This window comes from Sus scrofa, chromosome 15, assembly GCF_000003025.6.
Source record: "Sus scrofa isolate TJ Tabasco breed Duroc chromosome 15, Sscrofa11.1, whole genome shotgun sequence".
Lineage (NCBI taxonomy): Eukaryota > Metazoa > Chordata > Mammalia > Artiodactyla > Suidae > Sus > Sus scrofa.
Genome location: NC_010457.5, coordinates 100,908,365 through 100,935,835, shown reverse-complemented (window position 1 = coordinate 100,935,835; position 27,471 = coordinate 100,908,365). Strand labels below are relative to the sequence as shown.

The following is a 27,471-nucleotide window of genomic DNA, read 5'->3' as shown; positions in this document are numbered from 1 at the left end:
AAGCTCTTAGAAGAAAGCACAGGAGAATATCTTTATGACTCAGAGGAACGATTTTTAAATGAGACACAAAATAATAAACCACAAGGCAAAATTGGATATATTGGAATATATTGACGTTAAAATTCTGTTCGTTAAGGGACACCACTAAGAGAATGTAAAGGCAAGCTTCAGACTGAAACATGCAAAAGGTCTTGTTTCCAGAATATACACAGAAATCTTACAGAATACAGAAAAATAGGCAAAAAGATTTGAAGAGGTACTTCAGAAAAGAGAATATCCAATAAGCATATTAAAAGTTGTTCAATTCTTAGTCATTAGGGAAACCTAAATTAGAACCATAATGTTAAGTATTAGTGTTTTATTGTATTAGTGTGTTATAACAAATTACCACAGTTCACTGGCTTATAAACACAAATTTATTATTTTACAATTCTTAGGTAGACCAACACAGATCGATCTGACTGAACCGAAGTCAAAGTGTCAGTGGCACTGCATTCTTTCTGGAGCTCTAGGGAAGACTCCATTTCTCTCCCTTTAAGCTTCTAGAGGTTACCTCCATTCCTTGGTTTTACCACCCTTTCCTCCATTTTTAAAACCAGCAATGTTGCATCTCTTTGAGCCTTCTTTCATTGCCAATATCTGCCTGTGTGACCTCAGCTGGGAAAGGTTCTCTACTTTTAAAGACTTTGATTAGATGAGGCTCTCCCAAATAATTGACAATCATCTCTCCATGTCATAGTCCACAATCTTAATCACACCTTATATTCCCTTTTGCCATGTAAGGTAATATATTTACATATTCTGGGAATAGATCATGGACATCTTGAAGAGGCCATTATTCTATCTACAACACTAAATGTCACACCAAATGCCCAATGAAAAGAAAATTCCTTAGGATGTGCAACAAGTATAGCTCTCATACGGTGCTGTTTTAGGCTTTTTTAGGTGTTTTAGGTGCTTTTTTAGGTGAGTCTTAGGCTTTGTCTTAAAAGGCTTTTTTTCCCCCCTCTCTTTATTTAGAAAGAGATTTTCACTAGTTATAGAATACTTTATTGACAATTTTTTTCCCAGGAATAGATTGCTATTATTTGATACTTGATGCTAGGCTTATTGTGGGGGCAGGAGGGGGACTCTCTGTTGCCCATGTCCAGCTCAGTCTTAAACAATCCCTGTGCCCCCGGGCCTCAAGAATAGGCTTTCTCCACATTCTGGCTCTTCCTACCCCCAGTGACAGACAGACTCAGCCCTGTATCTGTGATGGTTCTGAAGCAGGAGAGAGATTTCTGGCCCTGCCTGAATGGTGCCAGAACTCTGCTTTCTCTAGGTAAACAATATATGCCTAAAAAGATTTTCTGCTCTCCATGGGGGCAGAGGATTTTTGCTCCTGTCCCTCCTCAGAGGAAGACTGATTTTGCTTCTACCCTCCACTAGCACTAATGGGATATTGCCTGGCCCTGAGGATCGGAGTTGCTGCCCAGTCCCAGTAGCTTAAGGCTTTTGCTTTGTATGAAAGAAGCATCCAGGGAAAACAGGCAATGTTTTGTGCTTGTCTTACAGCAGCAGCCAATCCTCCACACCTGCTCCATCGAGAGGGGCTCTCCTTGGTCTCCCATTCTGCCCCTAATCTTGCTCATGAGTACCCAGTGAAGTTTCATAGAAATTTCAAGTTGAGGGTGAACTCCCCATATGTCTGAGGTTCCCAACAATTCTATAAAGACAGCTTGGCTTCAAGAATTCATTAAAAATTTGAGTTGATTTTTTTTTTTACCCACCTTTTTATGGGGGTCACTACTTTCACCCAAGCTCTGCCACAGATGAGATAGTCATGTGTCCCAGCTCCCCTCGGATGGGCTTATTATTGTTCGAAACTAATTTACCTAGTTGCCTTGTGACCTCAGCTTTCTGATGAGCTCAAGAAAAGTTATATTTGTGTATTCTATCTTTTTTTTTTATCATTGTTAGGGCGTGAACAGTGTGCTCTTGTGACTTTCAAAATCCTAAGTGAAAACAGAATGATGAAATCCCTTTGGAAAACTGTTCAGCAGTATATATTAAAGCTAAAGCTATGCATTCCCCAGGACCCAACAATTCAGCACATAGGTACACACCCAATGGAAACGTAAAATCTGATGACCAAAAGAATGTTCACGAAGCACTATTCATAACAACCCCAAACTAGAAATTACCCAACACTCTTGCAACAGTGGAATGATAAGATATATCATGCTCTGTTTCCAGTGAGATACTAAAAGGAGTAATTTACAGTTACTCATTGCAGCATGGGTTAATCTCACATACATAATGTTGAGCAAAAGAAGGCAGATACAGAAGGATACTTTATGATATCATTTAAAAAGGGCTCAAAAAATGAGCAAAACTGATCTATGGTGTTTGAGGTCAGAATAATGGTTACTCTTGGAAGGGATTAATGGTAGCAAGGGGTGGGGGCACGAGAAGAGCTTCTGAATGATTGGTAATGTGGTGTTTCTTGATCTGTGTGCTGGTTACAGAGTTCTCATGGCTAGAGTGATTCCTCTGGGTCAAGATATTGTGTTTCAGTAAAACTGCAAATGAATGTCCTAGAAGGGGACATGTTACTATCTGCTGGCATCTTAGCTTTGAGAGAGAGAAAGCTGGACAGAAGGAGAACTAGGACAGATACATTTTGCTCTGTGGGGGAGACTAGAGAAGCCAAAGGCCAGTGTAAGAGCACTGAGTAGATGAGGGAGTATTAGTCCAAACTCCTGGTCCAGTTTTTCCCTCTCTACCTCAGGTCGGTGCCACCTGGGACCATATCTTTTCCATATTCTGTGGCCACAAAACATCTACCACTATATTATTTATGCAGAAAGCATTCTGTAAATGATGCTTTAATCACAACATTTTTAGGATTATTATTTTAAAAGAGCTCTGGGAATATCCATAGGTCCCTGTACTCACAAAGAAGCTATGATAAACGAAACAAGAATTCCCCATTGTTAACACCATGAAACTAGAAAGAGCTAGTGGAAAGATCACTTATCTGCTTCCAGGATCTTTGTAGGCATAATTTATTGCTTGCTTATTGACTTATATCAAGATACCCTCATTAGCTGAGTGGTAGGCACAGGGATTTTCTTCAGTTTGTGCTTATATAAGAATTTCACTATCTGTTGTTTAACTATCTAGACTTTAATTTTAGAAGGATATGTTACTTTTCAAAGGTAACACCTATTAATGTTTGGTGCAGCTCTGCCTTTGAACCTTAGATGGTTGCTTACATTTTTTTCTGAAGGAGAGCTGTCAATTCTTGCTTTGAATAAATTTCGTAATTTGAATTTTCTTAGGATAATAGTCAAATAGATATTTTCTCTCAATTCTTTGGTGACCATGGAATTGAAGCAAATCTATGTTATATGTTATATACTGTAGGATTTTTTTTGGTGCTACGCTTGGCCCAACATCAGGTATCTTATGTTATTAATCTGTCAAAGTATTTTATTGAATGTAAACATTGCATACAATTTTGGACATTGGGTTAAAACATAATTGTATTTCAGATCCTTTTCAAGGTTTGAGCCCTATTATCTTGAATGTGTCCTATAACTGTCTTGGTCGTGACCCTTTTCTATTCTCCTTTATCCATTGCTTCTAAGTGTACATTGCCAGAATATAAGGGTGTGTATACTGTGGAAGATAGAATTTGAGAAGGCCTTCGATAAACTAGTTTTTTGTTTTGTTTTATTTCTTGGCCACAGCATGCAGAGGCTTGTTGTGGGATCTCAGTTCCCAGACCAGGGATTGAGCTGGGCCACAGTGATGAAAGCACTGAATCCTAACCACTGGACCACCAGGGAACTCCCAATAAATTAGTTCTTGAGTAACATGTTAACATGTTACCCATTAGCAACCTGTTATACAGCTCTTTAAGTAGGTAATACTAGGTGAGATTTTGATCTGATTAGTATGTGTGGTTATTTATCCTTTTTAGTATAAGTACTCATGTCAACATTTAAAGGATAGCAGTGGAGATAGAACTGGATTATAATTAGGGGATGGAATGGAAAGACAGAGGAGTGTAATTAATGACCCTATTCCAGATTGTCTTCTGGTTATAAAAACAATATGTGCTTAACTAGAAATTTTAGAATCATCATAGAAATATAAAAAGAAAATTGAAGGATCTATTGAGTAGCACAGAGAACTATATTTAATATCTTGTAATAACCTATAGTAGAAGAGAATCAGGAAGTTCCTGTTGTGGCACAACAGAAATGAACACAACCAGCATCTATGAGGATGCAGGTTTGATCCCTGGCCTCGCTCAGTGGGTCAGAGGATCCGGCGCTGCTGTGAACTGTCGTGTAGATCCCAGACGCAGCATGGATCTGGCATTGCTGTGGCTGTGGTGTAGGCCGGCAGCTGTACAGCTGTAGCTCTGATTCGTCACCTAGCCTGCGAACTTTCACATGCCGTGTGCGTTGCCCTAAAAAAAAAAAAAAATCTGGAAAAGAGTATATACATACCCCTGTTTAAATTTTAGTCTGTTTTTCTGTCTGTCTTTTTTCTTTTTGCCATGCCCATGGCAGGCAGAAATTCCTGAGCCAGGGATTGAACCCAAGCCACAGCAGTGACAATGCTGAAAACTGGTCTATTTTCTTCAAGTCCTTTTCCCCCATGTGTATCCAAATATGTATGGGTGTATGTTTGTGATGTTTTAACTATCTCAAGCTGTTGAAAACATTAAAAACAGCAACACAGGAAATCATTTAAAAAGAAGAAATTTATTCATCTTTATTGAAGTATAGTTGATTTACAGTGTTAGTTTCTGGGTACAGCAAAGTGATTCATATATATATATATATATATATATATATATATATTCTTTTTCATTATAGTTTACTTAAGATATTGAGTATAGTTCCCTGTGCTATAGAGTTGGTCCTTGTTGGCTATTTTATATATAGGAGTATGTATATATAAATCCCAAACTCCTAATTTATCCACCCCTGACTCCCTCCCCCCTGGAAACCACAAGTCTGTTCTCCATATTTGTGAACCTATTTCTATTTCATCGATACGTTTATTTGTGTCATATTATAGATTCCCTATATAGGTGACATCATATATATATATGAGATATTTGCCTTTCTCTTTCTAACTTCACTTGGTATGATTATCTCTAGGTCCATTCATATTGCTGCAAATGGCATTTTTTCATTATTTTTTATGGCTAGTAGTATTCCACTGTGTGTGTGTGTGTGTGTGTGTGTGTGTGTGTGTGTGTGTGTGTGTGTATCTCACATCTTTATTCATTCATCTGTTAGTGGGCATTTAAGTTGCTTCCATGTCTTGGCTGCTATAAATAGGGTTGCCATGAACATTGGGGTGTATGTATCTTTTTGAATTATAGTTTTGTCTGGATATATGGCCAGGAGTAGGATTGCTGGATCATATGGCAATTCTATTTTTAGTTTTTTAAGAAACCTCTATGCTATTTTTCCTAGCGACTGCATCATTTACACTCCCACCAATAGTGTAAAAGGGTTCCTTTTCTCCACATCCTCTCCAGCATTTATTATTTGTAGACTTTTTAATAATGGCCATTTTGACCCGTGTAAGGTGGTCCCTCATTGTTGTTTTGATTTGAATTTCTCTAATAATGAGCGATGTTGAGCATCGAAAGAAGAATCTGTATGTTGTGAAGGAGTTGATTTAGATTCTTCCTCAGGAATGGGGCAGTCGGGCATCAATTTAAACTTCAGTAAAAGGAATATTTTATTTGGAACTTGTCTAAAAGAGACAAATTGGGTCCATCTGGTTTTAATCCCCCTTTACCAGCTGAGCCGTACAGCTCACCTTCTCCCCCGTCTCCATTTCCCATGCTATTTGGCAAAGCTGTACACACTCTGGCATTATTACCAAAACAAATTAATGCTTCTTAAGTCTGCTTGTAATTAATAACTCCCGACAGAACATGAGTCTTCTGTAGCTTTGGAATCATGCCTAATTTTCTCTAAGATAAGTAATTAGATGCGGAGGACCGATAAGGCTCTTTTCCTCCGAGCAGCTGCCAAACAGCCTGCATCTGTAATGTGGGTAAGATGATTAAAATCTGAAAATGGCTGGAGGTTTTCTCGTGTGTTACAACTGGAGATATTTATTCGTACTCCATCCCCCAAGCCCGACACTTCCCCAAACAAGAAAAGATTTTAAATGGATCCAGAAAGGCTGTACCTAAAGTCATTTAGATGGTTCCGTTAGCCTCTGGTTTTTATTTTATTCTTCATGCAACTCACAAATTTTCTATGCAGTCAAATTAAATATGAAGGATGGGGTTTTTTTGCTAGCTGTGAACACTATCAAGTTAATGATTATACTTTCTCTGGAACTTGGTCTATGTACCAATGGATTCGTGTTTACTAAACTTCTTTATAAAAATATTTTAGGGCACTCTCATCCTAGGGCTTCTGTTTAGAACCTTGTCTTCCTATTTTAGAGTTTTAACTCAGATTGCTATTACTGCCTGGGTGGCAACCCTTTCCAAAGATTGAAAGGGAATACTTTCCTTTTGCCTACTTTTATTTCATTTCCTTGAATCAGGATTTCTCAACCTCGGCACTCTTGACGTTTTAAACAGGATAATTCTTTGTTGCAGGGGCTATTCTATATGTTGCAGAATGCCTGGTACTATCCATGGCTTCTACCCACTGGACACCAATAGCAACCAATCCCTCTCTAATTCTTGACAATCAAAAATGTCTCCAGACACTGCCAGACATCCCTTGGAAGTTACAGTCAGCTTTGTTGAGAACCTCCAGCCTATAGAATAGTATTCACATCTCAGTGCTCACAGTAGGATAAAGTAGATTTTTTTTTCTTGGTGAGATATATACTGGGATTCCATGATAGTAAAGAGATGAATGCATCTCTTCAACAAATTTACTATTAAATAATTCAGAAAGCACATGTGGAGAGCAGTTGACTGAATATATATTCTGATTTAACCAAGCTGGCACCTCCTAGTAGGTGGTTTCAGTAGAAACTTATAGTTTTGAAAGGCTGGGTCCTACTGTTTTGTGAGTCATCAACACTTTAAAGATAAGAAGGAAGGCATATGAGTAATTTCACACAGAGTGGTGGTCATCCCAGGGGCTCAGCTCTGCTTCTGAGAGTCCTGTGCTCTCACAGAGCCCAAGCACAGCTAGAAATAACCAGAGTTTATTTATATGACTTTCTGTGAGCAAACACTCTCAAAAAATAACCTGGGAAGTTCCTGTTGTGGCTCAGTGGGTTAAGAACCTGACACAGTGTCTATGAGGATGAGGCTCTGATCCTTGACCTCACTCATAAGGATCCAGCCTTGCCACAAGCTGTGGCACAGGTCACAGACATGGCTTGGATCTGGCGTTGCTGTGGCTGTGGCATAGGGTGGCAGCTCCAGCTCTGATTCAACCCCTAGCCTGGGAACTGCCATATGCTGCAGCCCTAAAAAACAAAACAAAACAAAGCAAACAGAAAAACAATAACAACAACAAAAATCCTGGTGGTTTGCCAACAGAAGGAAGCTCAAATTTAACTGCCCCAAAGTACCTAATTATTTGGGGAGAGAGGTTTTAATTGCCACAAAGCATACTGTGCATTTGGAGTGAAGGAGAAATAGAACGCTGCTATTGGTGGTCAAGGGGTATCCTGGCCAAGATACAGAGAAAGGTCACTGGATTAGTTTAGAAGGAAGTGATACATGTGTTAAAATAGAAAACATACCCCAGGAATCTTCATTCTTTCTTTGATTAGAATCACTGCTGAGATCTGATTCTTAGGTGGGAATTCAGAAGAGCATCTGATTATCCTAAGGTGTATGAAGCAAGAACACGTGAGGCATATTTGACAAGTTAAACAAGCAACGAGAATGTTCCTTAACAGCATAGCACTTAAATATGAGCATCTGGTTGTGTGGGTGTTTCGGGAAGGTGAAACAAGGATTGGTTACTATCGTGCACATATTGAGAAATCCCCAGGTAACCTCCATAGTTGGTGTCCTGTGAACTTGGAAAGATCATGAAGAAATGCTTCACACATAAATTTTTAGTCGATGAAACATCTGTAATGATTTGGATACATGAAAATAGATCTATTTAGAAAAGCACAATGTAAATAATAAATTAGTTCATAATTTCCAGGAAATCCATATAAAATATTTATTTGTGTAGCAGAAAGTAAGGTTTAAGACTTAAGTTCATAAAGGAGTAGCTAAAAGTACTTTAACAAAGAAGGGCATTGCGTATGAGAATTTTTTCTCTCTCAGTGTCAGTTTTTTTTTGGTCTTTTTGCCATTTTTTGGGCCACTCCCATGGCATATGGAGGTTCCCGGGCTAGGGGTCTAATTGGAACTGGAGCCACCGTCTACACCAGGGCCACAGCGACTCAGGATCCGAGCCACGTCTGCGACCTACACCACAGCTCACGGCAACACCGGATTCTTAACCCACCGAGCAAGGCCAGGGATGGAACCCACAACCTCATGGTTCTTAGTCGGATTCGTTAACCACTGCGCCACCACAGGAACTCCCTGAGGCAGGTATTTTTAATTCCAGAGGATGTTTGTCACAGGCATTCACAAATTCACTGAAATCATTCTTCAATTCTTACCTCTTGCCCTCTTACCCCACCTTCTGCTTTTTGGAAAATGTTTCAAACCCTTCTCTACCAAGTTCTTCTAAAGCATGCTGAGTATCTCAGTTATTAGAAATATTGTGGCACTAGTCCTATAAGATGAGAAACTCTTTGTTCATTCATTGATAGTGGTTAGTAATAAGATGAACAAACCATTTATCACACTGAGCCCCATATGTATATTTTCCAAGAGTAACCTTAAGGCTAAATTTTAAAATGTGAGTAGTCAATTAGATGCCCTGTTATTTTGTGTCCATTCACATTTGTAGATGATTGCCTTTTGGTTATCGTCTTAAAATAGAAATTCTAAATACCAACTGGACATGAGAGTGTAAAGAAAAATTTCATGGTCTTCTAAAGATAGATACAGATAGCTGTAAATACTGAGTTTTTTTTTTTTTTTTTTAAGAAAGTCTACCTTTTTATTAACTTCTTTCTTGCAAGTTGTAATTTATCATTTAAGCTGGTGGAAAGATCAGGTTTTGTTTTAGTTTAAACATGAATGAATTCACATTTTATTTCACTTATTAAGGGTGAACACAGTCAAGATTTGGAAAGTTATAAGAGTACAAGATTCATTTTATAATTGCTGTCAGAAAAAGAATCGAAAGATGTGTAAACTACTCTACCAGCATGAAAGAACAGATGGAAATACCCATAGAGCTATTTTCAATGAAAGAGAAGCAAGTTTTTTCGCTCTCTTTTGGGGTTCAGGAACTGGCTCCCTAGAGAATGACTCTTGTGTTGAACCTCGAAAATAGAAAATCAGAGACAGGGGTAAATAGTATTGGAAAGAGTGAACTAACACACAGCAGTGCAAAGCAGAAGGCATTGTACCTCAAGCTCCACCAAAAGTTAAATTACCAAAAAGATTTTGCCAAATCATGAATATTCATAAAGCTTCAGCCACACAAATGTCCATTAGCTGTTAATAATAATAATAGTAGTAATAATAATAATACCAACCTAAGAGTTCAAAAATAGGGCATAAAATTAAGTTATTGAGACATCATTGTACTGATTAACTGGAATACTGTGTAGCCATTAAAGTGACATTGCAAAACAGTATTTAATGTCTGCAAATATATTCACTATATATTAAGCACAAAAACGAAAGTTATAAAATAATATATACATTATGATTTATGTACGTTTACAAAGTGTTAAAAATAATCAGGAAGGCACATGTTAGAATGTTAACTGGTTATCCCTGGCTGTTGCCATTACAGTTTTACCTGTATTTTAAATATTAGTTTACGGTTCTTTGATTTTTAAATTCTGTGCCATTACAACAAATTTATTGACTACCTACCTCCTCTAGGCCAGATACTGTTCTTGAGTCAGGTACTGTGTTAAATAATGCATGCCTTCCTGAGTATGTCTTATTTAAAAATTATATTGTAAAAGTCAGTGAAAAAAAAAATCTCAAAACTTAAAAGTTCACTCCGAAGGAAAATTAAGCTCACCAGTGTGACCAGTGATGCTGAGAAGAGTAACCTAACAAGCCTGTCTCTAGGCAGAGGAGGAATAACAAAGACTTGAACTTCCAATTCTTTCTCTCACCCTTCCTCCTCCTGGGGATGCTTTTAGGCTACCTGCCAGGGAAAGTGAACACGAGGTGGCAATAAACAGGATGCTACAGTGAGATTATCTCAGTTATAGAGGAGGATTTTAAGTCTTTGTTAAGGATTGGATTCTGCTAAAAATAAAATGCCTTCAGAGCATCTTAGATTGCAGCATTATTGTAGCCAAGAATGGTACTTCTTTACTGTAACTGAGGGAGGAAAGTCAAATGAAGACAGAATCATCAGCATGTAGAGTGATGAAAAGAAACGCCCCTGTCAAATCAGCAGAGTAAAGAGAAGATGGCTGGGGGAGTTCCTGTGGCGCAGTGGTTAACGTATCCGACTAGGAACCATGAGGTTGTGGGTTCGGTCCCTGCCCTTGCTCAGTGGGTTAACGATCCGGCGTTGCCGTGAGCTGTGGTGTAGGTTGCAGACACGGCTCGAATCCCGCGTTGCTGTGGCTCTGGCGTAGGCTGGCGGCTACAGCTCTAATTCGACCCCTAGCCTGGGAACCTCCATATGCCGCAGGAGCAGCCCAAGAAATAGCAAAAAAACAAAAAAACAAAAACAAAAAAAAAAAAGAGAGAAGATGGCTGTGAAGGCAACATAGCACAAGCTTACATCACCCCACTGATTTAGTTGCTCTGCCTTTCCACTGCCGAAGTAGAAAAGCAGAAAAGGAAAAAAAGAAAAGAAAAGAGAAGAAAATCCAAGTGATCGTACAAGCGGTGTGACTATTGGTGATATTATCAGAACCTTTGATAATTCTTCTGGCACTGTAATAATCCACCGTTAATATTTAAGTTTAATAATTTTGTGTTTACCTTTCCAATCTAGCCCTCTCCCTGAGCACCAACTTGGAAACTTTTTTCAAAGCTGTTTCAGCAAATAAATGCTAAAATTAAGCTATATTTAATTTTTTTTGCGTAGACATAAAATTTCCTTTTTTATACCTCTTTTATGGCAGAGCTAGGAATCTGCATAAATGATTTACGAATTGATGGCTTACTTTAAGATTTTAGGACCAGGTGAAATCTCAGCCTGTTCTTCGGTATGTTTGGGCATTTGTCAGGATCCTGTCACTTTTGGGGGATATACTTAAAAATTGATTATCATAACTAAATATAAAACATGCTCTTGAGGCAAACATTATAGTCCAGACTTTAAAACTGGAATATGCAACTAGGAGCTATAGGAATTGGTGTGCAATTCAGCACTCACTGTGTTTATCAACCAGGCAATTTTAGAACAATTATTAATTCTTAAAACACACACCCACACACACCTTTCTATTGTGATAACATATAGAAAAGTCTCTCCCAATTTTTAATGCAGTTATGTCGATTGCCATTTTTATCAGTTAATAATTAAAACTCCAAGGATATAGAAATAAACAAAAAAATTACTTGCAAGTTGTGATTTTGTTCTTTTAAGATTTTCTTTCTTTCTTTCTTCCTCTTTTGTCTTTTTAGGCTGCACCCTTGGCATATGTAGGTTACCAGGCTAGGGATCAAATCGGAGCTGTAGCCTCCAGCCTATACCACAGCCATAGCAATATTGGATCCGAGCTGCATCTGTGACCCATACCGCAGCTCATGGCAACACCAGATCCTTGACCCACTGAGCAAGGCCAGGGATCAAACTCGTATCCTCGTGGATACTAGTCAGGTTCATTAACCACTGAACCATGATGGGAACTCCAAGATAGCTTTCTTGATTTTAATCTTTTGATCACTGTTCCCTTGACTTTATGAGAAAAAAGTCAAAAACTGAAAACATGCTTCTATTACAATTACTTTTATATTTGGTACTAGATTTTGTAAACAGATCATTCTGATGTAACTTGCAACAATCTAATTTATGAATATGGTAATCAGAAGTAAGTTGGTGTTGCCATGGCTGTGGTGTAGGCCTTAGGCTGTGGTGTAGACCCCTAGCCTAGAACCTTCATATGCCACAGGTGCGGCCCTAAAAAGACAAAAAAACAAAAAAAAGTAAATTAGTGCTTTTAGTTTCAGATGTGTTCCTAACTAATTCATAAACTATATTAAAGAATCCACAATATAGTGTGTGTCCTCAAAAGGAAAAAATTAAGGTCCAAATTTGACATTTGTGCTCTAACACAGCAAATGAAGGTAGCTTAGTTTAACTGTGTGGCGCTAACAGCATCAGTACCTTTTTTTTTTTCCAATGGAACTCTGATTTTTTTTCAGCTGCTTGCAGCTACACACTGACATGTTTGAAACTTCATATTAAAAAAAAAATTAAAACAAGATTGCATCCAAATTAGATTTTCCATAGTTTTTAGAAAGTGCATAGGAAGTGTTTTTTTAATGTGACTCTTTTTGAATAAAGTCTCATTAAAACCAGAGCAAAGTCATTCTGATAGATAATTGGGGACAACAAGGAAAAAGCTTTACAAGCATTTAGATTCCTTTTAAATTGCTTGTCTGAGTGACATACAGTTACACAACATTCTATGGTTTTCTCTCATTAATAGGGATGAAGGTAGTAGGAAAAGTGCGTGGTGATACATCAACTTAGTTTTAATCAATAGTTTCACCTGCCTTCTTCCTCCTTTATTGAAGGTATCAGCCAGCAGGGAGAATGGTCACTATTAGAACTCTGAAGACCTTGGCGATATACTTTCTTAAATTAAATACCTCCGCCTCTCGTTCCTTCTGTTCAAAGAGCTAATTAACAGCTAGAAAGAAAAGACAAATAACAGATGGGAAAGGAGGCATAGACCCTCCGAGATTGGGGAAATGGTGCTCTTTGCATCCTGGTGGCTCGAAGTCATAAACTGTAGGGTGTTTTAAATGATGTTTGCCGAAGATGCTTCATTCTTGCCATCAACTCAACACAACTAGTTATTAGAATTGCTGTGCTTGTGAAAATCAAAGAGAGATAAAATAGCTTAGGAGCTGATTTTAAAACTCATTGAAATTCATGAGGTGTCCATGGGCTCTCTGGGTATTGACGGCAAATTATATTTTGTATGGTGGTGGTGGGTAGGCAGCAAGGTGCCTGTGTTCCCCAAGAGATTGGTGGTTGTTTACATATGTGCCCTGGAGGCTGCAAAGGGGTTTTCATTGCAAAGGAGTTTTTGTTTTTGTCTTTTTAGGGCTGCACCCGTAGCATGTGGAGGTTCTCAGGCTAGGGGTTGAATCAGAGCTGTAGCTGCTGGCCTACACAACAGCCACAGCAGTGCCAGATCCGAGCCATGTCTTTGACCTACATACACCACAGCTCACGGCAACACCGGATCCTTAACCCACTGAGCAAGGCCAGGGGTCAAACCTGTGTCCTCATGGATACTAGTCAGATTTGTTTCCACTGAGCCACAATGGGAACTCAGCAAAGGAGTTTGCACTGTGGCAGGGGAAAGTGTGGAATGAGAACATAAAATTGAGCAGAATAGGAACGAAGTGCCAGGGCAGTGTCTTTCCTCCTCTCCCAGGAATATTAACTGCTGTGGAAGGAAGGGGTCAATATTTCCTGCTCAGTAATAGCCAAAGGACAAGATAACAGGAATCAGACTCCGGTGGGTGGATCGCCTAACACCTCATAGAAGGAGAGTCCAGGACAGCTACATTTGCCAAAATGCCAGCCTGCAAGCTGGCTCCCAGAAAGCCCTTCAGGTAAGGAGAGGCATAATTATCAGGGGTAGAGTGTGTAATAAGATGAGTCCACAGCAGAAAGATCCATAGAAGAAACCTTTATTTATTTATTTATTTATTTATTTGTCTTTTTGCCTTTTCTAGGGCCGCTCCTACGGCACATGGAGGTTCCCAGGCTAGGGGCCTAATCAGAGCTGTAGCCATTGGCCTACACCAGAGCCACAGCAACTCGGGATCCGAGCTGAGTTTGCGACCCACACCACAGCTCACGGCAACGCCAGATCCTTAACCCACTGATCGAGGCCAGGGATCGAGCCCGCAACCTCATAGTTCCTAGTAGGATTTGTTAACCACTGAGCCACTATGGGAACTCCAGAAGAAACCATTTTTTAAATTGACACACAAAAAATCAGGCTGTAGAGCATCGTAATTTCATTATGCTAAAGAAAATAGAACTCTGTTGTGACTTTTGTGTATGTTTTATCTTCTATAAATTGAAAACCATAATTTTCCTATATTTTTGTCACTCCTATACCAATAAAATAACCATGGCAGAACAGTCATCATATGTAAATGAAAATGATTTGATGAAATGAAATTTTATGAGCTTTGAGAGAATTCTTTGAATTACCTTATTTAGCTTAAATGAAATTAGTGTGCTCTTGCTTTCAGTCATAAATGATCTGTACTTTATTGTATATTACATTTTCTTCTGCAGAGAGGGTTTTTGTTTTTTTTTGGGGGGGGGTCTTTTTAGGGCAGCACCCACAGCGTATGGAATTTCCCTGGCTAGGGGTTGAATCAGAGATGTAACTGCTGGCCTACACCACAGCCACAGCAACTCAGGGTCCGAGCTGTATCTGCAGCCTACACCACAGCTCACAGCAGCACTGGTTCCTTAGCCCACTGTGCGAGGCCAGGGATCGAACCCACATCCTCATGGATACTAGTTGGGTTCTTTACCGCTGGGCCACAAATTAAATACATATATATATGCATTTAATATATATATATATATATATATATAAAATGATTTTTATTTTTTCCATTATAGTTGGTTTATAGTATTCTGTCAGCAGACTATTGCCTTTGGAATGGATTAGCAATGAGATCCTGCTATGTAGCACTGGGAACTATATCTGGTCACTTATGATGGACCAAGATTTATTTTTAAAGAGAGGTAATATAGAGAAGGAAAGAGGGGCCTGCCTCTTGGGCTGTTAGTTAAAGCTGGGATTTAAAGCCCATAGGCGTCTGCCTGGAGTGAGGTTCCCTGCAGTTCCACTAAGGATTCTAAGTAGGGAAGGAGGCTAGAAAGAGAAGAAATAGTGTACTGTGCATCCCCCTAGAAGTGTGGAAAGAACTTAGCCCTCCAAGGCAGACCCCATCTGGAAGCATGGGGGCTAGAAGAGGCACAGTGTTAGTACCCAGCAATTCCTGCTGGTTCTTGGGAGGAAAATGAACACGTGTAGACCATAAGAACTTCAGCCTAAATGCAAAGTTCTTGGCCACTACCATGATTCTCTGGAAAAAGCAGACACTTGAAGAGGGGAGGGGATCTCCTGATGCATCAGTCTCAGAGCCTGGAAGAGGTCACTGGAAATTCAGTGAGATTGATTTTCTGATTGTGGGACAGCATAGCTCTGTCTACCCTATATCTGCACAAGTTCCTTTGGAAGGAAGGAGGGCACCTTCTCAGTTTCTTTCAATGTTTCCATGCAGAGTCCATTGTGGAACAACATTGCTGGGAGGTGGGGGGTTGTTATAGGCATTTCCGCAGGGCGTAAAGACTTTTGAGATCTTGTATTACGATTGGAGCTGATGGGTAGTGTCAAAGTTTACTTCTCAAAGAATTTAAAATGAGGAGTTCCTGCTGTGGTGCAATAGGTTTGGTGGCATCTCTGGAGCAATGGGACACAGATTTGATCCCCAGCCCGGCACAGTGGGTTAAGGTTCCGGCATTGCTGCAGCTGTGGCATAGGTAGGTTGCAACTGCAGCTCATCTCTGATCCCTGGCCTGGGAACTCATTGTGCTGTGGGGTGGCCAAAAAAGAAAAAAAAATTAAACAGAGACTCTCATAAAAGGAGAAAAAGAACATGTGTTAAAGATTTTATTTAAATCTCATTAAATAACGATAGAACTGTTAAGATACTAAAGCATATTCAAGGAGCATTTAAGGAACAAAGCATTTGTAGACACTTTAATAAAATAATATTAGAGTAAGATTGCTAAGTTAGATACAAAACTCATTAACATTCAAAAGAGCAATAAGCTATAATTTCTGGAGTTATCTTCTCTATCACACAGAAATGATGTGTGCTTCTGCTGGAAACACATCTACAAGTTAACATGTAACTTCGCAGAGACCGAGCCCTTAATTAACATTTTACTACAAATTAATCCTTGGATGGGCCTCTTAAAACAATGTCTAAGTATGATTTTTAAAGGACGTAGAATTATCTTCTTTGCCTTATTTACAAGTCTGGGATCATTTTTCATAACCATAAGGAATCTGTCAAATACCTCTTGGTATTTACCCCTCTGACTCTTGTTCCTTAGCTCATGTTACCCAAGTGTTATGATGGCTGATTAACACAGACCTTTTGCTTTTGTCCTCTTCCTTCCTGTCCCTTCACATACTCACACATACCCCACCATCTCCACAGTGCAGGTGTAATGCTGAGATCCAAAGAGAAAAAGACAGTAAAAGGGAATCAGGTGACTCTTCCAATGACTGAATATGCCAATATGTTGAACTCACTGCTGAAATAAAAGGGCGAACTTAACTTTGGAAAACTCTGCAAAATTCAGGAGGTAGTAGGTTTGGTCTAAGCTAATTCCTTTACCGTAAGTATCAAGGGAATAGCCCAAGATTTTTGTTGTACAGAGAATTCTTTGCAATAATTTTGCTAGGTCCAAGAGGGTTTGCTGTACTCATTATCACATCCCTAGTAGATACGTTAAGGGTGTCCCCAAGATATACTTCGCTGGTGTCAGTAACTGAGGTATGACTCTTACCTGACATTGGTGCTTCCAGAAACTTATCTGACATTGGTGCTTTCAGCCTGTTCCCTTAGAGATTTTCACAGGGACCTTTTTCTTTCCTGTCTCCAAGCCATCAGCATCCCTTCCCTCTTTTGCCTCACTGCTCACACAGAAGAATGAAATTAAATTGTTATAGGAGACTATGACACCAAAGACCATAATTTCTTTTCTTTTTCTTTTTTTTTTTTTTTTTTTTCTTTTTTGGCTGCACCTATGGCATATGGAAGTTCCTGGGCCAGGGATTGAATCCAAGCTGCAGCTGGAGCCTGTGTCACTTTGCCATCCTTAACCCACTGCACTGGGCCAGGGAAAGAAACCCACGCCACCTCAGAGACAATGCCAGATCCTTAACCTGCTGCACCACATCCGGAACTCCAAGAATTGTTTCTTTATTAAGGTGATTTATGCCTTCTGATTCTGTTTAACCCAGATATAGGCATTTTATACTTTTAAAAATTAAACTTAGGACTTCTGAGCATGAGTTAAGTCATGGAACTCCAAAGCTGCTGTGGAACCTCGAGAATAAAAAGGGAGCACTGCGTTGATTTCTTTTTACATGTGAGATGGCTTCTGCCATGTCCTTTGCAATGCCTTTGGTTAGTTAAAACCCTCGCTCCCTTCATAATCAGTTTTGGCTTCAACCTTGGGTGAGTTCTTGTGTTTTCAGGAATCATGACATGGTATCCCTAAAGGGAGTGGCTGATTTCTTATGAGTTCATTTTAATATTCTTCCTTATCTGGAATGCTCGTGCCAAGATGAAAGAATCAGTTTTGTTACTTCAAAAACATTATCTGGTTTTCTCTGGACTGGTTTAGGTATTTGCAACCAGAGAATGTGTTTGGAATTCTTTTACCAGTATCTTACCTTCTTCATAGTATTGGTCTATCAATCGTATCAAAGTTTAATATTACTCTTCCTTATGTCCTTATGACAGAAGGGCAGAGGTTCCCCTCAGGATGAGTCCTACCACTACCTCTTAACAGCAAACTGACATTGTGGTTTAGAAAGACACACTTAGCCTAGAGCATTTTTCAGTTACAAGACCATGATCTATGAAAGGTCGAGTTTGTTTCTGCATTTGCTGGCTGGGTTGATTTCCTAGATGTGGCAATGAATATGGGATTCAAATTGCTTTTTAAAGGGAAAACCCATCCAAAATATAAAATATCAGTAATGTTTTTGATAGTTTTGCAGTGTCAAAGCAGGCAAGCAAATGTGTTATCACCCTGTAATTATTTCCATTAATGCTTTCTCATTCACTTATCAGATTTAAATTAAATTCAGTGAACATTTATTGAATGCCTACTCCCTGGTACAAGTAGTCCCTGCCCCTAAGGAATTTTCAATTTAATAGCCATTAAGGAATATACTTCATCAACAGTAAGACTGGCCAGAATGGTATTATTGCTTTAGTAAAGATATACTAGTCATGGTCATGAAAACATTGCCCCCCCCCCCAAATTTTGACTGGATATGATGCAGAATATAGCCAAAGGGTCCTTGGAAATCATTTGATTCAATCACCTCCCTTTTAAATACAAATCTATCTTATTCTTTACTAAGCTATATTTGTTATAGAAAGTTTAGAATATGTAGAAAAGTGGAAAGAAGAGATCAAATACCTAAAGTCCTTCCACCATAAAGCAGCTATTATTAACCCTTCTGGTATGTTTTCTTCCAGTCATCTTCTCAAATATTTTGTTTTACATATATATGAAGTAATATTAAATCTGTGATTTTTGTGCATTGGTATTTTTCCATAAAATGTTATGATATAATCTTTTCCCAATGCTATTAAAGCACTTTCTAGCATTGCTTATGCTAGATAATGTTCAATTATTGGATCAGACATAACTGACATTCTTCTGCTGTTTAGATTATTTACACAGTTTCACTATTGAATGGCTCTGGGCTTAACACTTTCTCACGATAGTCTGAAGTAGGTTTAGGGTCAAAGAATATGAACATTTTTAAGACTCTTGTAAGATAGTTTTGGAGCACCAGGCACTTTATATCTTCCATTTGACTTTTTCACAGCCGGTTTCATTAGCCTTCCTTACACATACTACAGGCTCTTCTGCCTTTTAATTGGCAAGGAAATCACCAGGAACTGAATACACACTGGAGGGAGGAGATAAGCACAGTAATCAAAATTGGCTCCCAAGAAGAAATGGAAACTTAATCTAGCTAAGCTTCTAGTAGCACCGTCCTTAATTTGTGTTATCTCCTTTTGAAGTTGCATAGACCTTGACTTCCACAAGTGTAGAAAGTTAATGGCTCCTTACTTATGCAACTGAGTAGAGGAGGCAGAAATTAGATTAGATTCATACATTTCTAGAAACCACTGAATTTCCGGCAATTGTTGTTAATAACAATTTCAAGCAACACGCTTTTTCTAATAGCTGTGAAGGGATGTGAGCAGAATCATGAGAAACAGGTTGGCACTGCTGTTACTGATGTGCCATCATGAGGAAGCTAGTTTATTCTGGTTTAGACCCAGAGGCCTGGGGTCCACTGAGGTCCAGTATGGCCTGGAATAGCATATTCATTCTGAGACTCAAAGATCTGTGGGATCCCCCAAGCTTTCTCCTGGGACCCTCTGAATGGAGTGACACAGGCTGGGTGGTCTGAAACTTCTGCAGGACCAGCCCCCTCTTCTGGCCTGAGCCAGAGCCAGGTCACAGCACAGTTGACTCAGGAATGGCCTTGAGGTTGCCCAAATTGCATTTCATTCTCAAACACAGACAAGTGGAATGTGCACTAGAATTTCTGACAGAGGTGCCAACTTTCCAGGGCCTTGGCCTACTTCCAGCCCTTTACAGACTTGAAGACTCATAAATGCCCTCTCAGTCCTTGCTGCGAAAAGAGAAATAAATCCATTTTTAAAACTTTCCTCAGAGAACCTCCTTGACCTGATCCCCATGGATATTTTCTGATTGGTTCCCCAGCTCCTCCTCGCCTTCCTCATTTGTGGGAACTAGTCGGAGTCTAACCAGAACCAACAAGGGTGAGGGTTATCTCACAGACCCACTGGCTACACATTTCTGTGTTTACAGTCTGAGCCATACTTGCTTTCTGCTCTCTTAAATAGCCCTTTTAGAAATGGGTTTAGTTCAGCTTGAGGTCTCTTGAGATCCCTGAATTTTTTCCTGCCATGTTTTCAAATAGCCAGCCATAAGCTCTACTGCTTATAAAGCTTGGGTTTCCAGCTCAAGTATAATATTTATGTGTTTCCTCACAATTTTGGATAAGATTGCTGTTTTCTTAACCCAGCGGCCAGTTGGCTTACCATCAAGTTCTTATTTCTTCCTGATTTTGTTATCACAGATTCACTTTGTAGAGAAAGAGGGATCCTATTACCTCTGCTGCTTTTAAATCCAAGTGGTTGAGGTATTCTTTGTGTGAGCCCTCCAGTCCTATGGAAATGCCTTCCTAATTCAGAAAATGTCCCATGAATTGTTATAATCCTAAATACAAATGTTTTATCACCCCCCCCCCAAAATATAGAGCATCCCAGCCACCGCACACTTCAACAGGAGGATTCATATTCCACAAATAAGGTGGTTGAGGAGTTCCTGTCGTGGCACAGTGGTTAATGAATCCGACTAGGAACCATGAGGTTGCGGGCTCGGTCCCTGCCCTTGCTCAGTGGGTTAAGGATCTGGCGTTGCCGTGAGCTGTGGTGAAGGTTGCAGATGCGGCTCAGATCCCACGTTGCTGTGGCTGTGGTGTAGGCTGGCGGCTACAGCTCTGATTCGACCCCTAGCCTGGGAACCTCCATATGCTGCGGGAGCAGCCCAAGAAATAGCAAAAAGACCAAAAAAATTAAAATAAATAAATAAGGTGGTTGAAAAGCCTGCTTGCTCCCGTGCTAGCTTCTTTCTCTCAATTCCTACTTCAGATGCCCATCTTTACTTGTGGGGGGTTGGGAGTAGCTTGAATCTCAAGCCTTCTGTTTTATTTTTTTCACCAAGAGGGTCTTGACAAATATAAGGTGGTTGGAAGAGGCTGTGGGAGAAGAAGTGGGGTCAAGCAATGAGAGACTCTCCATACAAGCTTCATAAGAGAAAAGAAGCAATTCTGGGATTTTGGAGTAACAAGGAATAAGATTAAGTAGTCCAGCTAAAGACTTTATTAAAGCACCCATTTTAATAAATTGTTGAGGCAGAAGAACAGGTCGATCCTTGGAATATGAGTGCAGATTTTTTTTATTGCACCAGTAGAAACCAATGGTGACATATTAGATGTGTACATTGGATTTATGAGAGTAATTCAGTGTGAAAACTAGTATGTGAATGCATGGATTGTGTAAATGTTGATGATAAGCCAGAAGAAATATTAAGTGGAAGCAGCCTTAAAAGAAGGTTATAACTAGTTTGCTTTGTATTATACATATAAAATTACATTCTTTGATTTATAGCTGCAAGCTGTATGTGCAGAACTCATTGCTTTTTATGATGCTGCTTTTTTTGCATGTATTCTTAGCTGTAACCGTGTTTCAAAAGAGCCATTCCATTTTAGATTTTGACAAGGTAGGTTGAGAGTGATCTCTGTAGAGCAGTGTTATTTTCCAGTAATATTGCAGACCACAGGCTGAAGTATGAGTTTGTATAATGAGTCATGGTATGAACGCTCTGTCTCTCCGGCCCCCATGTTAGTTCCTGGAGACAAGTTTATACAGAGCAGAGTCTGAGCAGTGCTGCATATCTGCTTCATCCCTTGGATTTGATATGGTTTAGAACCAATTTTAAATATGAAGGAAAAGTTAAGACTAAACATAAACATCAGTTTTTAATGACTTGCAAATTGCTTTTTCCCCCCATTTTTTCACATTGCCTTCTAAACTCGCAAAGGAGCAGCACTAAAGGAAGAGGCATGCTTATCAGAGCTAGATTCCAATTAACATCCCTTCTGATTGCTGTGTAACCAAGATGAGTACTTACCACTTCTTAGGAAACAGAGGAAAATCCCAGAGATCAAAGGGAATTGTTGAAGTTAGGGACATAAAAAGAGCCATGTACTTTAAAAAACAAAAGACATGCACACAAGAAAACTCTTTTTCGTTTCCTACTCTTGTCCCTGCTGCTTTTTTTTTTTTTTTTTTTTTTTTGGAACTATTAGGGGAACATTTCAGCTTATCAGATGATAGGAAGGCACTGTCATGTGGGGTTAATAGCCTGGGTTTTGCGTTAAACCTGGGTTCAGTTCCCTGATCTGTATTTTCCAGGCTGTGTGAATTTGCGTACGTTACTTATTGGATTACTTGAGGGTAGATTAAGGTGATCCATGGGAGGCCCTTTGTAGAATGCTTAGCTCCTAGCAAATACTTAGTAACTTCTGGTCGTCATCAGTGAGAATCTATATCATCATTAATCACCACCGCTTTCCTCTCTCGGTAATTACCGCCTCCACCGCTGCCATCACCATCACCATCTCACGCTCCTGGTTTTCCTCCTACCTCTCTGTACCCTCTCCTCCTCACAGCCCCTTTTGCAGACTCTTTTTCTCTCCCAAACCCTCAATCCTGGGATTCCTGAGGCTCACATCCTCTCTCACTACACACTCTCCCCGGCTGTCTTCTCCACATTGGGGGCTTTGTGTCTCAGCCATTGCTGATAATTCCCAAATCCATTCCTCCAGCCCAGGTCTCTCTTCCAAGCTTTCATCACTATATTCATCTGTCCACTAGACATTTCCCCTTGAATGTGCCAGCTGCACGTCAAACCAAAACTCAATGCATTTTCCCTCCCCTGACCCCTTTGTTTCTTTGTGTCTTCTCTTTGTATCTTAAGGGGGGGGGGGCATCACCATTCATAGTCACCACAGCTGGGAAACTAAATGTTATCCTTGACTCTATCTTTTCCCCTTCCTCTACCATTCAGTCAATGAATGGTGTCCATTACACCTGCTAGATTCCAAGTTTCACATAGACCGTCTTAGAACTGGCAATCTCAGTGCCTAGCACAGCACTCAATAAATAATCGTTGAATGAATGAAGGAGTGAATGAAAAATCCCTCAATACACCCACTTTCTTCCATTTCCTCTGCCTCTTCTGCATTGTAGGCCACCATCCATTCTCAGCAACTTAAAAAGTCATAATTTAGAGATCCCAGAGTTGAAATATTCTAACTCCTCTCCCTGCTTCTAGGGTGGTAGTCCCCACCCCCAGCACCACTGCAGTTCATTTTCCCCACTGTAGCCAGAGAGATTTTCGTGAAACCCAAGAATCTGACATAATCATGCTTCTTCCCTGCTGAAAGCTCTTCACTGATTCTCAGTAATTATCCTGATTGGATGGCCTGGCTTACAACTGTTATCCCAGCCAAGTTATCACTCTCAAAAATGTCCTGGATCAGACAATAATGATATGATCACCTCCCCCTAATCTATTGTCTGCTTACATTTCCAGCCTCATTGCTCCTCACTATTTCCTCACCTCTGCACACTGTCTAACCTTATTGAACTTAAAGCTTTTTGTATTTGTTGCGCTCACTGCTCTCACATGTTCTTCCTTCTGCCTGGAAATTCCTTTTTCTCTCTGCCTGGCAGACTCACCCAGGTTTCAGGCTAGACCTTCCTTCATAGAGGAGTCTTCTCTAGCCCTCAAGCTTATGGCAGATGCCTCTTCCTTCACAAACCCATGGCATCTTGCATCCTAGCTCTTGCTTCACAGTTTTCATTGCCCATTAGCTCCTGCCCACGAGCCTCTAAGCTTCCTGAGATCAGTGACCACATCTGTTTGCTGCACAGCTGAATTCTGGTGCCTAACCCAAGGTCCCACACAGAGATGACATGCAGCAAACTCTTAATGACTAAATGAAGAGTAAAACATGCTCTTAGCATGCTCAAAGGATGTGTGTGGAAAAATCTTATTCCTCAATAAATCTTCTGGGAACGTGCCTAATTTGTGACTATAAACAGTATATTGTCTTCTTGCTTCTGTTCATCATGTTTGTGATAATGGTGGAAATGATTCTGTGTTCCTTTGATTAAAAGTTCATTCTAGGACAGGATTTGCAGTTGGTACATGCTGTCAATTCCAGGAAGTCTTGCAGGTGATAATGTTGCAAAACAAAGCAAAGAACAGCTGTTTTCTAGCCTTGTCAAGCAGTTGAGGCTAGTTTTATTTCAACCATGTAAGGCAGGTTTTAGTTATTTGCTTTGAAGTTAACATTAAATTTACTCTCATTATTCTAATGTATCCTAGATTGTTTCAGTTCCAAATTCTATTCCCGTCCTAATAAAAGCAAACAAAAAGATGCCTCATACTTCTGATATAATTATTGGTATTGTATTCTTTGAAAACTTGAAATTGTGTGCCTTTAGGTGGTAAGTTTTACAGTTATTTGATCTGCCAGAGAATCCGAACATTTTGTTCCATGTGTATTGACTGGAAGGAGTTCTGAACTTATCTAGGGGTAGACATCATTCTATTAAATGAAAAAGGAGGTTAATCACTTTTATTCCAAACGAAAATAGCTTTGGTGTTTTTATGGCAAAAACAATGCACATTCACATTAAAAAAAAAAAAATCAGGAAGACGTAGCTGCCCATTGTCTCACTGTAACCCTTTCTTCACTTGGTTTCCAGAACCTCATGCTCTCCTCATGTTCTTTCCGACTCACCTGCTTGGTCTACATCTCCTTGCCGGTTCCTCCTCATCGCTCTAACTCTTAATATTGGGGGCCCCAGGATTCAGTCTCTCTTCTTTGTTAAATTTTTTTTGGCTGCACTGGTGGTGGCAGCGGTGGCACACAAAATTTCTCCAGCCAGGGATCAAACCTGCACCCTGGCAGTAACCAGAACCACAGCAGTGACAATGCCTTAACCCACTGAGCACCAGGGAACTCTTCCCTTTTTTATTTACTCCCTGGCTCATCCTATCCAATCTTATGGCTTTAAATACCCTGAAGTCAACACCCATATATCGAACAGCTGCCTACCTAACATGTACTTTTGGATGCTTGAAGTAACATTTCCAGAATCAAACTTCTGCTTCCCCCATCCGCACCCCGCTATGTATATTCCACTCCTTTCTCCATTTCAGTTTGTGGCAACTCTATCCTTCAGTTTGCTTATAACAAATCATCCTTTGCTTCTTCTCTCTTTCGCTTACATTTATTGTTTAATCCGTTGGCAAATCTTGTTGATTCTGCCTCCCAAAATATCCACAATCCAACACTTCTCTCTATCCCATGGCTGGTGTAAACCACTGTTATTTCCGTCTGAGACTTTTGCCCCAGCTCTCTGATGGTCTCTGTGCCCTTCCTAGAGTCTAAAAGTTATAACATGTCACCCCTGTCCAGTGAAATCCATCTCACTCAGGATAAAAGTCTAAACTTTTTACCACACCCCAGAAGGGTCCTCATGATACCAACCCCACTGCCACCATCTCTGATTTCCTTTCTCGTCATTCTCATCCTTGCTTACCTTGCTCCAGCCTCCTTGATGTTCTTAAGCACCTCTGTCCCTAAAGGACTTGGTAATTGCTGGCTCCTCTGCTTGGATTGCACTCCCCTCAGACATCCACAAGTCTCTCTCGTCACCCTTAAGACTCTGCTCAGCCATCACCTGCTCAGTAAACCTCTCCTCATCTCTAAAGTAGCAAACTGACCTCTCCTCTAGCTTTCTGAACCCTCCTTCTCTGTTTTGTCTTTTTCCATAGCACCTATGCTTTTAAATCAATTACATAGCTTCTTTCTTTTATTGCCTGCCCAAAACCCCATGAGAAAATGGATTTTTTATATGTATTGTTTACTATTGAATCCTAGTGCATGGAACAGTCTGGGTATATTGGTAATCATTCATCAAGTATTGGTTTAATGAGTGCACTTTTTTTTTTTTTTTTTTTTTTTGCTTTGCTTTTTAGGGCTGCATCTGAAGCATATGGAGGTTCCCAGGCTAGGGGTTGAATCAGAGCTATAGTTGCTGGCCTACGCCACAACTACGGCAACGTCAGATCTGAGCATCATCTGTGACGTACACTGCAGCTCACGGCAATGCCGGAAACTTAACCCACAGCGTAAGGCCAGGGATTGAACCTGGGTCCCAGGCTAGGGGTTGAATCAGAGCTACAGCTGCCAGCCTATACCACAGCAACAGGGATCCAAGCTACGTCAGTAACCTACACCACAGCTCAAGGCAATGCCAGATCCCTGACCCACTGAGTGAGGCCAGGGATCAAACCCATATCCTCATAGACACTGGTCAGGTTTGTTATTTCTGAGCCACGATGGGAACTCCAATATTTTCTTATTTGTATATTTGTTTTCCTGTGCTTTCCATCTCTAGACTGTAAGCTCCATGAGAACAAGTATTCATAAATCTTTTTCAATACTATCTCCAATAAACATGTGTTTGATAACAGAATAGACCCTAGATATTGTAATTTTTTCATTATGACCATCTGCTGGGTGGGAAGTAGATTTAAGATGAATTATTTTTCTGGATTGGTAAAGCTGAGCAACTTTTCAAGTATGAAAGTCTTTTAAACAGCAAATTCTAAGATAGTCTAGAAGTTGAAATAGTCAGCATATTTGTTTTAGCTATACAATACCAGATTTCTTATGTTTCCAATAGTTTGCAGGATTTCCTAAGCCTCTGAAGCCTCCTTTCTCATTTATGTCAAAATTAGTATCCATCAGGAAGGGTTCCTTCTGCAAATTGTACTCATGTACTGTTGTTTTCTTTTCATCTCCACAGCTTTTGGAAAGAACCAACAGTGTTTTTGAAGAATCAGATTCCGGTGCTACCAAGAGTCCGCTCCACTTAGCTGTAAGTGAGATGCTGTGGGCAGCTTCTCCTGTTACAAAAAGAACTTAAGTGTTCCTAAAAGTAGGCTGCTCTTAAAAGGAAAGCAGAGCAATGCAGTAATAACTCATAATGCAAACAGTACACGGGTAAAGGCACAGGCTGCGGATAGAAGGCCCATCGCAAATTCCAATCCCTGCTGCACCCACTGATGACCTAAGACACGCACTTATTCGTCTGAGCCTCGGTTTCCCCATCTGTAAAATGGGGACAAAGGAAAAGAGACCGTGTATATGAAGCCCTTATCACAGTGCCTTTAGTAAATGATTATTATAAATTTTAACAGTTTTTAAAATTATAGTTATCTAGTAGTTAAATCAACAGATTGAGGAAATGTTTTTTAAATTATGGTTGATTTACAGTGTGTTATCAATTTCTGCTGTACAGCAAAGTGACCCAGTCATACACATATATTCATTCTTTTTCACATGGAAATGTTTTATTTCAGTGTTAGAGATTTGAGTATAGGCAGCAAGTATTGAACCTCCAGAAAATCAAATACCACAATTAAAAATATGTGAGAGGGAGTTCCCTGCTGGCCTTGCAGTTAAGGATTGGATCTTGTCACTGCTATGGCACGGGTTTGATCCATCTTTGACCTAGGAATTTCTGCATGCCATAGGCACAGCCAAAAAACAAAACAAAACAAAACCCTAATAACCCATGTGAGATATTTCACCACACGTTTGTGAGACAGCAAGATGAGCAAATGCATAATCACAATTCTGCCCCTTCTGCTTGGGCTTGAAGTCAGGTTCGTGGAGAAGGAGGTT

The 27,471-nt window shown here is 39.9% G+C and overlaps 1 protein-coding gene across 9 annotated transcripts in view; it reads left to right on the top strand.

Moving 5' to 3' along the window:
• The window catches only part of ANKRD44 (ankyrin repeat domain 44), a 342,704-nt gene that overhangs the window by 275,337 nt on the left and 39,896 nt on the right, over positions 1-27,471 (top strand). For all 9 annotated transcript variants that reach the window (XM_021076232.1, XM_013984363.2, XM_021076233.1 and 6 more), the window contains one exon: positions 26,591-26,662. In XM_021076232.1, coding sequence (XP_020931891.1) covers positions 26,591-26,662 — 72 coding nt within the window. The remainder of the gene's footprint in view (positions 1-26,590; positions 26,663-27,471) is intronic.